The sequence below is a fragment of the Hydra vulgaris genome, chromosome 10 (assembly GCF_038396675.1).
Source record: "Hydra vulgaris chromosome 10, alternate assembly HydraT2T_AEP".
In the NCBI taxonomy this organism is placed as follows: Eukaryota; Metazoa; Cnidaria; class Hydrozoa; order Anthoathecata; family Hydridae; genus Hydra; species Hydra vulgaris.
In genome coordinates this window covers 22,269,619-22,284,537 of record NC_088929.1, presented here as the reverse complement: position 1 = coordinate 22,284,537, position 14,919 = coordinate 22,269,619, and the positions used below count along the sequence as shown (strand labels likewise).

The following is a 14,919-nucleotide window of genomic DNA, read 5'->3' as shown; positions in this document are numbered from 1 at the left end:
ACATTTGTATGTTTATACATGTCGAATAACAATGCTTTGCAAAAAATTGCAATGATTGGAGGGCTGGAACAAAAAAACCCATTAGTTTCATCATACCCCTCCTATCTCAGACGTGTAGGGAACAATTTAATTAAATATATTTTGTACTACTCTTAACTAGACTTATATAAACACATGGGGTGCACGGAAAACCTGTTAGAATCAAAAGATACTTTTACAAATGCCATTAATCAGAGTTTTGCAGCAGACGTTATTTATACAGACTTTTCAAAAGCGTTCGACAAGGTACCGCACGATAGATTTTTAAATAAACTGAAGGCCTTTGGCATTCGCGGTCAATTACATAGCTAGATTTAAAAATGGTTGAACAATAAAAAAAAACATGTAAAATTAGATAATACACTGTTCCCATGGAGAAATGTACTTGGTGGAGTACCTCAGGGTTCGGTTTTAGGACCGCTCCTTTTTGTGCTCTACATTAACGATTTACCAATTCATATAAAGATGCATGCAAACGACAGCAAACTTATAGGTATTATCAAGTCTGATAAAGATGCACTATGTTTTCAAAAAGATCTGTTAACTGGTCTAAAAAATGGTTCATGCCATTTAATATTGAAAAGTGCAAAGTTATGCACATGGGTAAAAAAAAATAAAAATAAGCCATATCATTTATACACAATGGAATCACAAAATGGGCATAGCAAACGACTCCAAACCACAGCCAAAGAGTTTGATTTGGGGTTATAGTATCCAATAACCTTAAAGTGTAGTTACAAGCTGAGCTCACAGTTGCAGCTGGAAATAGAGTTTTAGGGAAATTTAAAAAAGGATTTAGAAGTCATAAAAAGAGATAAATACAATTGAAAAAAATTCAGCATTGAACCGCAAAATGGCTTTTTGGTGTTCAAAATAAGTAACTTCAAGAAACAGAGGAAACTTTAAATTTTGTAATATTGATACTGCTACCAAACAAGAATGTTTTACAAAAAATTAAAGTGATTGGAGCCTGGGGGCTATATATACCTTAAAACTTGGTACCCACTCTCCAAAATGCGGAAAAAAGAAAGTAATAATTTTTTTTTATAGTATCCTTAATAGATCGAAATTCATCGAAAAAATTATTTATCTAGATATGTTTGAAAATTGCGACAAAGAAAAGTTTAAAACCGTTTTTCGAAATTTTTTTTTTAAACGTATTATTTGTATAAGTGTGAAAATACATATCTGGAGGGTGCTTATCATGAACTTTTGGTATTTATTCTTTGGGATCATTCTTTGCGGATAGTCTTGAAGGTTACTGGAAACTTTGTATCTACCCGCTCAAAACTGTTTAAAAGTTTAAAAATTGTTTAAAAGTTTCATAATAAGTTAATACTGATACTAGTATCAGTATTACAAAATTTAAAGCTTGAACCAGCTCTGGAAGTTATCTATCTTGAACACCAAAAAGCTATGATCTGTCAGTTCAACCACCTTTTTTTTTGAAAAACGTCATCAGAATATTTTCAAAGTTTAAATTATAAAAAATGCAAACTGTATATGGTGAACATTTTTTTTTTCAAATTATTTCCGCTCCGTCGTGCCAAATATGGCCCAAACTCATACTTAACAAATCTAACGTATATTACCCGTAAAAAGGTTCTTTTAAGATTTGGGATTGTCCATAAATTACGCAACGCAATATATATTTAAAAAACAGAAGTAGGAAGTTAGAGTCGGCATAAGTTCGCACTTATGCCAATTCGAATGTTTGCAAATTTGTTTGGCGCACTCATGCCAATTCGCACTTATGCCAGTTCGCACTTATGCCAGTTCGCACTTGTGCCAGTTTTTATAACTACTTCGCTCTTATAGCTAGCAACCAGACAATCTCTAATGGACTTATTATAAAAGGACAAAAATAGACTTCGACAAAGCACTAATTGCAACAATTTTAATTACAACTATCAAAAATGAATTGTCTATAAAAAATGTTTGTCTTTCTAGACAATCATTTTAAAAACGGACACTAAATGAACAATCTCGATTTTTTAATGAGGTATAGAAGATCTATTTAATATATAATTTGGACTTTTAACGAGTAATTAAATTTTCACTGCAGCATTGTTTCAAAAACTGAAAACGAGCACAAAATTAAAAATACAATTTTTCTAACAGAAGTTCATTTTTTAATTTTTTGTCCAGCGTGTGCTGTTGATTAAAAAGTTAATGTCTATTTAAAAACCTCAAAATGGACTATTTTGTGCTCAATTGAAGTTCATTAATTACTCAGTTCAGTTGTTTTTCAATTCTCAGTGAATGTGATCAAGGAGTTGTCCTTTATAAAATGTGGATTAGTAAGTAGAAGATTCCAATAGGTGTTAAAATTTATTTAGGTTTGTGAATAAAACAATAGTGAAAAAGAAAAATGTTTTTTACTTTCATTTTATTGATGAATATGTACGCAAGTTTTAAACAATAATTAATCATGGGCAATGATCGTCATTTGGAGTTTTGATGTCATTTCAATATTTTTTTAATATTATAAATTTACTACATAACAATCTTCAAATAATACGGTAATGAAAGATTTCTGGTTTTATGAAATCAAGTAAATTTAGACAAAATCATAGACACCAAATAGACAAAAAATTATGCTTTGTAGACTTATGAAGTGAAAATTATTTTTTAACTGAGCAATCTTAGGACACCATCAAAAATTTGATAGACACAACAAGGACAAAAAATTAAACATTTGTTGTGTCCATTACAACATACAGAATTGTCTATGTCTGTGTTGTAAGTCTATCCATAGACTAGTCTGGTTGCTACTTATAGCAGTTCGCACTAATGTCAATTCGCACTTGTGCCAGTTCTAATGAAATTCGCGCTTATTTAGTCGTCCTGGACTATTATATCGCTTTTGAACGAAATCTTAACACGAAGCAGAGTTCGAAATCTGTATACTAATCAGAGTTCGAAACACAGTTTCTCTTTTCAAAATTATGCACCGGTTGCGCGTGTTTATTAGAGCTAATGTGTTTGTTTTGTCTGGAGAAGATTTTCGATAGAAGTTGTTATTGACTATGTCATTTTGGGGAGATTCAGGTGGATTTTTTGAAGAAAATTCTGACGAAGAGAGTTTTTCGGATAGTAATCCAGTATCTTCACTTAATCATGGTAGAGATTCGGTAATATTTCTTATTGATGCCACTGAATCGATGGTTAAAAATTCAATTGATGGAGCCACACTATTTCAAACATGTTTCAAGTGTCTTCATAGTGTACTACTAAGCAAGATAATATCAAGAGAAAAGGACCTTATTGGTGTCATATTATTTGGAACAAATGTTAAAAAAAATGAAAGTGATTTTGATAATATTTATGAGTATCAAAGTTTAGATATGCCTGAAGCTAATCAAATCTTAAAAGTCGAAAATCTATTATCAGAAAAACCAATTAAAGAGTTTATTAAACATTTAGGGCATTCGAATTCATTTTCAATATCAGAAGCTTTATGGTATGTTATCCGAAATAACTATTAAACTTTTAGTTTCTTTTTGCCAATAAAGCCCTCTAAAATTATGACAGTATTTTGAAAGAAATGCAAAATAAAAAGGGAAACTTATTACAGAGTTAAAAAATAGGTATGCAGACTTTACAGAAATTAAAAAGTGTGAGGGTTTATAAAAAGTTTAAAAAGTATTGTTTTGAGATTTGTCAAAAGTGAGATTTTACACAAAATTTGTGTAAAATCTCAAATTTAATTCCATTATACAAGTGTTAGTTTATAAAATTATGAAGCATGTAGCATTACTATATTAGTAAGTTTAAAGATTCATTGAGAATTTTGAATTTTTTTGCTAGATAATAATGGTTGCTCTTTATTATATATAATTTAATAAAATTAAAATATTTTATTTTAAAATTATTATTTTAATAAATGATGCTATTATTTATGAAAATAATAATGACTAGTATGGTACAATTCAATGAGTTCTGAAACAAATCAATGGAGCACAATTCAATGGAGTTCTGAAATCCTTTAATCCAGTGCTGGATTAAATGCACTTATATAAATATCTTTGTGCATGAAACATTACTGAAAACATATAAGCTAATATCTCCACAGATAGGGCTTCCTTACAATCAACTGAGAATTCATCATGATAATGATATAAGACTGAAATAGGCATCTAAAGGGTATTTAGTACATGCTTTAACTGAGAGCTGGGCTCAACATTTTTGGACTATCTAGATATAAAGACCTTTATTAACAAAAAATATTCATTTTTGTATGCCTCAATTCCAGATTTTAAAAAGTTTTAAAAAGTTAATTATTTAAATTAATTTTTAGTTGATTATTTAAATATTATTTAAATTTTCATGTATTTGCGCTTATTTTAAATTTTTTAGTTCATAAATGTATACTTAAATATGCATGAAATTTTTATAAACATTTAAATTCAATCAGTTTGTGGAATTATTTTAATTGTTTTGTTTTTTTCCTTTTAAGCTAAGTTGTCATAACACGAATCTAAGTTTTAGTTTTACAATCTACAATGATATATTAGCTTGACTTTTAACTCAACAAAACTTAAATTGATTAGATCAATACTTTTCTAATGCTAGAGAGTTATTGAAATTCTTTAGCATCTAGCTTTGTAAATTTGCATAATTGTTTCCATTTGCTTACTTTAATTTTCCATTTCCATTTGCTTACTTTAACTTTAATAACTTGATTTTTTTTTGTTTCTCATAGCAAACTCAACATTTATCATACTTAAATGTTATTCCAACAATATCTCATCTACAACAAAACTGACTTTTTGATCATATGAGTTTATTGCATTTGCATATAACTTTAACAAACAAATAATCCTATTTGAAGATCTGTAAATTCTCAAAAAAAGACCAACAAATGTTTTACTTTTTTAATGATTTATAGTTGAATTATTTTTTAATGATTTGTACACTTGGTTTTTAAACTACGTAAAATGAATGTATAAGATGTTTATGTTTAGGGCTTGTTCAAGTATGTTTGCAAACAGTTCATACAAACTGGGTAAAAAAACTATTCTTTTATTTACTACCACAGATGATCCTCATTCTAATAACTTAAATTTAAAAAAGCAAGCTTTAAAAAGAGGGAGAGATCTTTCAGACCTTGGAATTGATTTGCAATTAATGCATTTAAAAAAAGGTATTAAAAATTTTATTTTGTTTGTATCGATTTTAACTATTTTTTTATTTTTATTATGTTTTTTGTGTATTACTGATTAACTTGTAAAAGGAATATAAGTAGCAAGAGAAAGAAAAGTTTTTTTTCCTAATTTTTTTTACCAGTCAAAGGGATTGACTATTAAACATTTTAGATGATAGACTATTAAAATAGAATATCATTTTATTTTAATAGTCTATTAAATATCTAAAAGACTTATTTGTTGATAGTTGATAGTATTTGATCTGCACCAAAAAAATGTAATTAACTGTAACTATTATTATTAAAAATAATAACAATTAAAAGATAATGGTTGCAGTGTTATGATATAAAAGTGTGATTACTTATAAATGTGAATTTTTCTTTATTCCACTAGTAAAAAAATTATAATTTGGAATTGGCTTTTAACTTTTAAAAAATTGAAGGGAAAAAATGCTAACAAATTGAAATGGTACCTGGCTACTGGACAGCAATAATAATTTTAGTTTCTTGAGTGGAAACTAGACATTACGCAAGCCGAGAACCAAGAGGCCTTATATCCAGTTTTGACTTTGTTTTTGTTTATTACAAAAAAATGTTCTCTATGATGAAATCTATGTTTTGAGTAATTTTGGTCACAAAAATCATAGAACTTCAAAAAGTCAAAAAAAAAGAATGACTGTTATTATCAACTGGCCGTATTTCTTTGAACATTCAGATTAGCCAAAACTTAGTTTACACTGTTAAATAACCGCTAAAACTCTATTTGTTATCAATAAAATGGCAAACCATGAAACCACTGATGAAGTCTCAATGGCATATCATGAAACCACTGATGAAATTTAGAGAACTCTATATTTATATTCACTGATGAATATAAATATAGAGTTCTCTAAATTATGAAATCATGAATAGTTTAAACTAGTCGATGTTTACTACTTAGTAATTGTTAATATTATTATTATATGTATAATGATAATTTAGAAACTCAAAGGAACAAGATTTTGTTTACATTCAATTACAACATAATCTTCAATTCAACTACTCTGAATCTATCTCTGTTATTCAATCACAACATATTGATAAAAATGATGATTTCCTTAATCAAACTGCTTCGAACAGAGATGCCTGGATAAGTAGCTGAAAATACAGGAGAACTTTATAAAAATCTTACACACAAAAGAGGGAAATATATAAAAGACTGTAAGAAAGTTATTCAGACGCACAAAGTTGCTTTAATTGTAAAATAAAAATTAGCGTTGCTGATTAAGAAACTTTGCATAAATGGATTTTTAATGATCAAGAAAAGCGTCTTTTTTACTCCCAATGTATAATTGTAGAGAGCAAAAAAAGGTTTCGTTTGGCTGAAAATTCAGAATTGAAAAAAAATAGTTATACATTTTTATTGTTTCTGATGAACTGATGTGTTTCTGACAATGTTATTCCTGCACAAAAAGTATGTGTAGATCAATATTTAACACAGAGTTTTAACATTGAATTTCATAAACTAAAAAAAGATAGATGTGACAAATATGAAAGTATGAAAATGAATCCTTCACCTAACTCAAATGAAAAAACAAAATATGAAATTCCTACAAAAAACAAAGCTGAAACTAATGAAGAACATAATCATGATAAAAGTGTGTTATTTGCTTCAAGATGAAAAATGTTTTCAGCCTACCAACAGCAAACGTTTCCAACTTTTTTTACAAACGAAAGTTGACTGTCTTTCATTTGACTGCACAATGCTCAATATCAAAAAAAAAATTGTAGTAAGACCGATGATATTTATTCTTTGTCTTAAAGTGGCATGAATTTTAACATTGATCTTCTTGTTATACTTGATCAAATAGTTGCAGATGAATCTCAGGTAACTGAAATTTGTTGATAATAGTTGCAACTCTTGTATACCGCAGAATCAAAATAGTTTTCTGATGATTGCTTTAAAAATTTTCATGCAAAATTATCCACAAATTAAAACAATCATTCAGAAATTTCAGAGTCATGACGTGTTATCCTGAAGATAGGCAGTTTACATAGTATTATTGAAAGAAATATGGAAGTAGCTGAAGTGTACAGTCCAATTGGCCTTGTCAGAATTCTAATATACATACCTCGAAAGAATCCAATCAAGTTGATTCAAATTAAAGAAAAGTAGATGATGGACTTTCAAACCGTTGTTAAGAGTTATTCATTACTTAAAAATGTTCCATATGCTAAAGTAAAGATACTTAAATACTCAGCAGATAAGCCATGGGGTGTTGAATACAAAATTGAGTTTAGTTCTGAATGGAAATCGGAAAATATTCTTAACTGTAACACCAGACACCAAAATTCAAATAATAAAAAAATTGCAAACGATATAAAACTTGTGCAACTGAAGGTGCTTAAAAAAAAAGAAATCTCAAAAGAAAAAGTAAAAGATCTAAAATCAATGTTAAAATTCATGCCACTTCAAGACAAAGAATAAATATCATCGGTCTTACAAACATTAACCTAGTGTTAAATGTTAACTGGTATCAATTTTTTTGTTTAGGCAATTTTCAGTTCTATTGACAACTTGGTTCTGCATCAATTTTTTTTGAACTTTTTTTTATAAGCTTTTGATCAAATAAAAAAAATTATTTTATAAATTTTAGTTTGCAGGCTGTTGTATTTCATTTTCAAGTTAAACAGAATGTTTGGATTAGTCTTTAATTTATATTTACCATTGCAACCAGCTTAAAAATTGTAGCCAGCATAGTTAAGTATATATATTATTTTTAATTCTGAAACTAATTGTATTATTTATTATTTGTATAGTGTTTGCATCAACATAACTGACCCTCGCGAACAAAAAATTATGTTTTGCAATCTTTTTTGGTTTTATGCTTTTAAAAACTCCATTAAAATATTTAAAAAATAATTTACCATGAAGGGCTAACAACTATAAAACAGGGTTAAAATAGAGTCCAGGTCTCACCGACACTGGAAAAGCAATTTGTTTCTATTTTCCCAAGAAAGTTTATTTTAAAACTTTAATTCCAATTTTTAATAAATTACTTCATCGAATGTATTCTCAGGTACTTAAAACACTGGAGGGGACATTTATTAGTTTTTAGAAATTTTTTCCTTGTTTATGTAAACACCTCTTCCGCCCCTCCCTCTTTATTAATTCTTGTTATTAACAAAAAATATTCAAAACTAAAAAAAAAAAAAAAAAACAGGAAAAAAATATATCAGTCCTGATAAGAATAAAGACTTTAAGTGTAATTAGGTTTTCAAAATCATCAACCTTTAAAAAATATCGTAAATTTCAATTTCCTAAATTTAGGTTTATCTTTGTTTCCCACCATAGTAAAAAAACTTATGTAAGTATATTAAATTCTATTGAATTATAATAAAACAGCTGTTTAAAAATGCACATTTAAAGGCAAGCCACTTAAGAATTATATTGTTTATTCATTTTATGTAAAAAATTCCCATCCATATTTTTATTAAGACACCTACCTCTCCTTCTTCCTGTTTATTAAATCTAGACTAAAACTCATATACATCCTCCCTCTTTGTATTAATCACCTGAGATTAATCATATTAACCGCTTTCTGAAAATATGCCTTTTATTAAAGTTTATAGATATGCAAACCAGCAGGCTGTATGTCCACAACTAGGTTCAGTTTGTAACATTTTTATATTTAAACAACCTTTTCAAACAAATTTTTATTACTTCTGATAAAAATAACTTAATTTGCTATTAGACTTGAAACTATAAATATTTTACAAAAAAATCAACTATCAGTATTTGTCCCCAAAAATTTGAAAATCGAATTACTCTGAATAACAAAAAGTACGGCCTCTTGGTTCTTGGCTGATGATTAGTCTAATGTTACATCATTGTACAGTGTTCTGGAATGACATTTTTTTATTTAATAATTAATTTATAAAAATAATTTTTTTATTTAATTATTTCTACTAAAACTATGGTATGTTATGTTAACAAAGTTCAGAATGCTAAATTATTAAAAAACATAAAAATAGTTTGATTCAGAGTTAAAAACAACAACAACAGTGGAAAAAATTGTCTTTAAAAATAACAAAACCAAGTACACTTTATGTAAAAACCATTAAGTTAAATTGAGAAAACTAAATAAATTTTATCGTTCTTTAAAAAACTACAAAAGCGCAACTTAATAGACCGAAATGTTTTTATTTTTCTAATAAAAATAAAAACATTCAGAATGTTTTATTCTTTTTTTTTCGGAACTTTTTATCTAACTAATAGTTATTGATAATTTTTATCTCAGTTATAATTCTTGATAATAATTTTTATCTCAGTAATAATTCTTGAATAATTTAAAATTCTAGACAAATTTTAAAATAATATATTTGTTGCAATGACTTTGCAAATGATAGTAAAAGATACAAGAAAACAAAAAAACAAAATACTGTTGGAATAGAAAACGTCCTTCTTTACATACAACTATTTAAAAAAATAATAAAATGAGAACATCAAAATTTAAAGATAACAACTTTAAAGAAGAAAAATGATTGTACATAAAATATCTCTACTCATCAAAATCATTTTAAAAATTGTTATTAATTCTTATATTAATAACTCTTATGTGCAGGTACTATTTAAACTTAATCCTTAGAAGACAATGGTTTTATGAAACACTAATTTAAAAATTACTTATGTTACATATAACAAAATTTTTGCAAAATATATTTATTTTTTAATAATTCTATATATAATTCTTAAAGAAAAAAAAGTGCAAACACGCAATTGGTAATTTTAAATTCATCTGTAAATCATTCCTTCCTTTTTTGCAATTTGCGGCAAAAAATTACGAGAAAATAAATAAAAAAGTTTGAAGAAAAAACTAAATAATTTATTATTGCTCTGTTCTTTAAGAACATTGAGCACTCTATTTGTAGAGTACACTGACATAATTTATAAATATATATATATATATATATATATATATATATATATATATATATATATATATATATATATATATATATATTATATATACATGCATACATACATGCATGCATACATATATATATATATATATATATATATATATATATATATATATATATATATATATATATATATATATATATATACATGCATGCATATATATATATATATACATGCACATATTCAAGATTATCAAAAAGGGGTAGTTCCTAAGTTTTTAAAAAAAGTAGAGGGAGTAATATATTTTAGTATTTATATTATATATTTAGTGTATATTTCTTTATATGGCAGGCTATTTATAGTTGTGGTTTTCCTTTCATAAAAAATCAAACTTTGACATCAGATCTATGCATAAATGATCTTGTTCAAATGTTGAAACTATATTATGCTAGTAGTTGACCTATAGTAATTGACCAGAACCCCAGCCCCGACTTAATGTTGATCTTTTTGTTACCCTGGCCCTTACTAAGTGAAGTTTCTGTTTTTGTTTATTTTACTTAAGTTTTTATTTGTTATGAAAATTAAAGATAATAGAAAAACCCACACAAATATAATTATATATTAAGTATATATTTCAAAATGTAAATTTTTTACCTTTAATATAATACAGTTTATGTAAATTTACATTTAAAAATAAGACATTTTAAAATAACGTTTCTTCCTCTGAATCTGAAGATTCAGGATCCCAGATGTCATAATAGTTTGAGTTAAAAGGTATTTAAAGTCTTCAGGAGTTCGACATAAAGATATTAAATAAAAAAGTGCTCTTCAATTTACAATTGAAGAGCACTTGAATTGATTGAAAATATTTTTGCCAAGTTTGTTTGCATTGGCAACTTACTTTTAATCAAATTCCAGTATAATAATGGATCTTCCACAATATCTATTCGCTTCATTTTTAAATACCTTCAAAGCTTAATTCAGTTGCATTTCAAAGCAGTTTCATTTTCATTTCAGTTGCAGTTCAAAGCAAATTTAGTTGCATTTAGATAAAATCAACCTTTTTTTTTTCATTATCTTAATCTAATGATGAATTGCACATCATAGAATAAAAATAAAATATATAAGTCAATCAAATAATTCAGACAGACAAATAGATGCGTTTCATTATAATTAATCAAAATAATTAATTTTAAGACCTAGGTCTCAAAATTAATTATTTCTTTTCCTTTTTGTAAATAATATTACTTTTATTAATATTTTTTCACTATCAGTAATATTGTTATTATTAGTAGTATTTCTTTAATATTGTTATTATTTCATTAATAACTACTGATACGCCGGTAGATAATTTAAATTCAAACATTTAGCTATAAATTTAGCAAAGCCTAAAATTTTAAATGATAAAAATACCTTTCTATTAATTAATATTATTTTATTATTACTCTTAATTTTGAAAATGAAAATTTCTTTATTTAAATAAAATAAATTTTGAATAATTTTTAAGCTAATTTTAAATTTTGCTTTTAATGTTTATTCTTATTTTTTAATCTAAGCTATTTTCTATGTTTTTTTTTTTTGTTTTTTTTTTCTTGCATTTTATGTTTCAACAATTTGAAATGTAAAACACAATTTTATATTTCAATATGTAAATGCAATTTTACATATAAACTAAGTTTTAAAATTAAATACAATTTTATATTCAATTCAAAAATGTCTCTTTGTCAAATCACCATATGTGGTTTAAAAAAACCAGAGGTGGTGATTTTAATATTATTCTAATACAATCAAACATTTGATTGTTTCAGTCCAATATTTAAATCTCCAAGTAAGAAAACAGATTTATCTCAAGATATATTTTCTGAAGTAGGACAGACATGATATTGTTAAAAAATTTTTTTTCAATCCTAGGGTGTCTATAAATGCAATCAACAAAATTAAAAAAAAAAAAATCTCTACAAATGTAGATTCTAAAAAATAGTGTATTTAAATTATCTAATCATCTCTTCATTAATAGATTTGTTTTGATAAGTTTAAGTTGCCACTACAAGAAGATTCAGTTTGTGTGCTCAATTTTCTAATTATCATTAAGAATTAGATGAATTGAAGGTCTTTTTAATCTTGTTTCAGTTATACCAACAATGAAAAATTAGTTTAAATCCTTAGTGTTTTTTTTTAACAATTGTATATTTACATAAAAAAAAGAACATTATTTTTATGAAAGTTTAGTGAACATAATTTGCATAATATTTTACACAATGATAGTATTAAAAATTAAAACAGCAGCTAAACAAAATGCTAAATTATAACAACAACAAAACACTGATATAAAAGTTATTATATTATATAATTAAAAAGCTATATTAAGTAAAGCACAATGTAAATAAATAATACTATAATACAGACGTGGACAGGAAAGGCGTGCAATCACACTCTATTCCTGACCACGCATGTATTTCTTTTTTGCTACAACTTAACCACGGCTTTTTAGATTTTTGAAAACGTTTCAAAATCTCGCAAAATAAAGTATAAGGTAATAGAGCAAGAAATTGCTTTTAACGATTGTATACTATAAAAAAATTATTTATTTAAATTATTGAAAGATACTATATAGTTAACAAGTGCATTTTTTACAATGTAAATGTTTTTAAAACAACTTGTATGGTTAATTTTATAAACAACAAAAACAATTGTTTCAATAAACTTTTTGATGAAACCATAAATTTAATAGTCGAAAACATTGCAAAGTTATTTTTTTGTTGTTGTTATGTGTTGTGTAAAAACATTTCATTAGAGAGTAAACTTTCTTTTTTGAAATGTTTTTACACAACGCTAAACGCTTTTAAATAAAGTTTTAAAATGCTATTAAATAAGTTATCAAAGATTATCAAATAAAACTTTTATTTATTTCAAAAGTATTTTTGTTTCAACGATGAATGTACTTTTTCTAAAACAATTTGTATTCTTAATTTTATAAACAATGACGACAACAATTTTTTTTTAAAACAATTTGTAATCTTAATTTATGAACAACAATGACTATCAATGTGTTTCAATAAACTTTTTATGAAAAATGCATTAAGTTAATATCATCGAAAACATTCCAAAGTCTTTTTTTTGCTGTTTTGTAAACTTTCTAGTTAAATGTTTTTTTACTACCCTAAGCGCTTCTTATAAAATTTACAAATTTTAACGATTGTTATTAATAAAAAGCATTATACATTAATTACCAAAGAATATTATTAAAAAATTATATTTTATTTAAAAGTTTGTGTATTTTATTACTATGTCTGAATGCAATTAAATATCATCTTTGATAAGTCTTAATTGTGTAAATTAAAATGCTTAAAATGCTTAAATTATTGCTTTACAATTTGTTTAGTTTTGACCTATAATTTGTACTAAAGTTTGCTTTTAATTAACAGATTTAAAAAACATTAGAAAAGATTAAAATTTTAAAGTTATTCAACCTTAACATAAATTTAACGTAACCTTAACGTAAATATCAACATAATTAAAAATAGCTTTCTAATAGAGATTTAGTTTTCTTCAGGTGAGATTAGTTGAGTATTTTAATTTTTTTAAATTTCTTTTTAAGATTTCTTTCATTTTTTATAGCTTAGCTTGTTTATAATTTTCTTTCTTTTGTTGGGTTTTTTCAGCGCATTTTCAAATAACTAAAAAACTGTGGTCAAGCTTTCAAAAAAAATAATAGCGAGCGTGGTCAGGAATAGAGTGCGATCGCACGCCTTTCCTGTCCACATCTGCTATAATAATAATATTGTAAATATATTGCATATTATAATATAGTAAAATAAATAATCTAATGATAAATCAGTGGCTAAAATAAATATGAATTAAAAATGTAATAAATAAAATAAAATAATAATACACTCTGATTTGACCAGTGATATATGATTACATAGACCAGGGTGTCTACTCTACTGGAAAAAATGTATAAAGCTGTTTTTGAAAAACAATGGAAAAACTGAAAAATGTATTTTTTGCACATCATTGAATCAATGATGCACAAAAAATACATTTTCCAGTTTCTTTAGCATGTTTTTCAAAAACATTCCTTTCTAGTTCTTCCAGTTTTCCCAGAAGAGTGGACACCCTCTAGATGTCTAACTCCGTAAAAAATCTGTTAGGAAATGTGAAGCTTTTTTTTTTCGGAAGCCACATTGAATACAAGCAAAACATCGTAAATAAGCGAAGTTTTTACAAGAAATTATAAACGAAATAATAAGCCTGATCTATTGAGGTTTATTGCTTAAAAATGATATAAGAACAATTTTTTTAGTGTAGTTAGTGTTATCTTTTTGTGGAAGAAGCTGATGTTAATTTTTGATATAAACGTTATTTTAATAATAGTAAACTTAAAGCTGTGTATATATATATATATATATATATATATATATATATATATATATATATATATATATAGGGTGACCAGATTTTTCTATAAAAAAAAGTGTATAGTTATATATAAGTGACATTTGTTAATGCAAAAGCATCAAAATAAGTTGAAAATGCAGGTAAAAACTCTGTGTAGCCAAGACAATCTGTTATATATTACATAAAAATCATAAATAGATACTTTTCTGAATCTTTTGCTTTTTGAAACAAATGTTTGTTTTTTTTAGTTTCTTCGTAAATTGTAAGGCCAATGTTGATTTTTACTTTCATTACACCCTCAAGTGTACTAACTTTTAATTGGCTTTTGTCTTTAGTCCAATATTGACCCACTAAACTAATCAAATGTTCACACTCTGCATTAGTTCCTGTAACATTAAATACAAATGCACCAAGCCTTCCAAGCAGTTGACGC

General features: G+C 25.8%; 1 protein-coding gene across 1 annotated transcript in view; it reads left to right on the top strand.

Moving 5' to 3' along the window:
* Positions 1–2,853: 2,853 nt before the first annotated feature.
* Positions 2,854–14,919, top strand: part of LOC100211211 (X-ray repair cross-complementing protein 5) — a 31,122-nt gene continuing 19,056 nt past the window's right edge. Inside the window, exons 1-2 of the mRNA XM_065807517.1 lie at positions 2,854–3,502; positions 5,007–5,185. Coding sequence (XP_065663589.1) covers positions 3,069–3,502; positions 5,007–5,185 — 613 coding nt within the window. The 5' untranslated portion in view covers positions 2,854–3,068. The remainder of the gene's footprint in view (positions 3,503–5,006; positions 5,186–14,919) is intronic.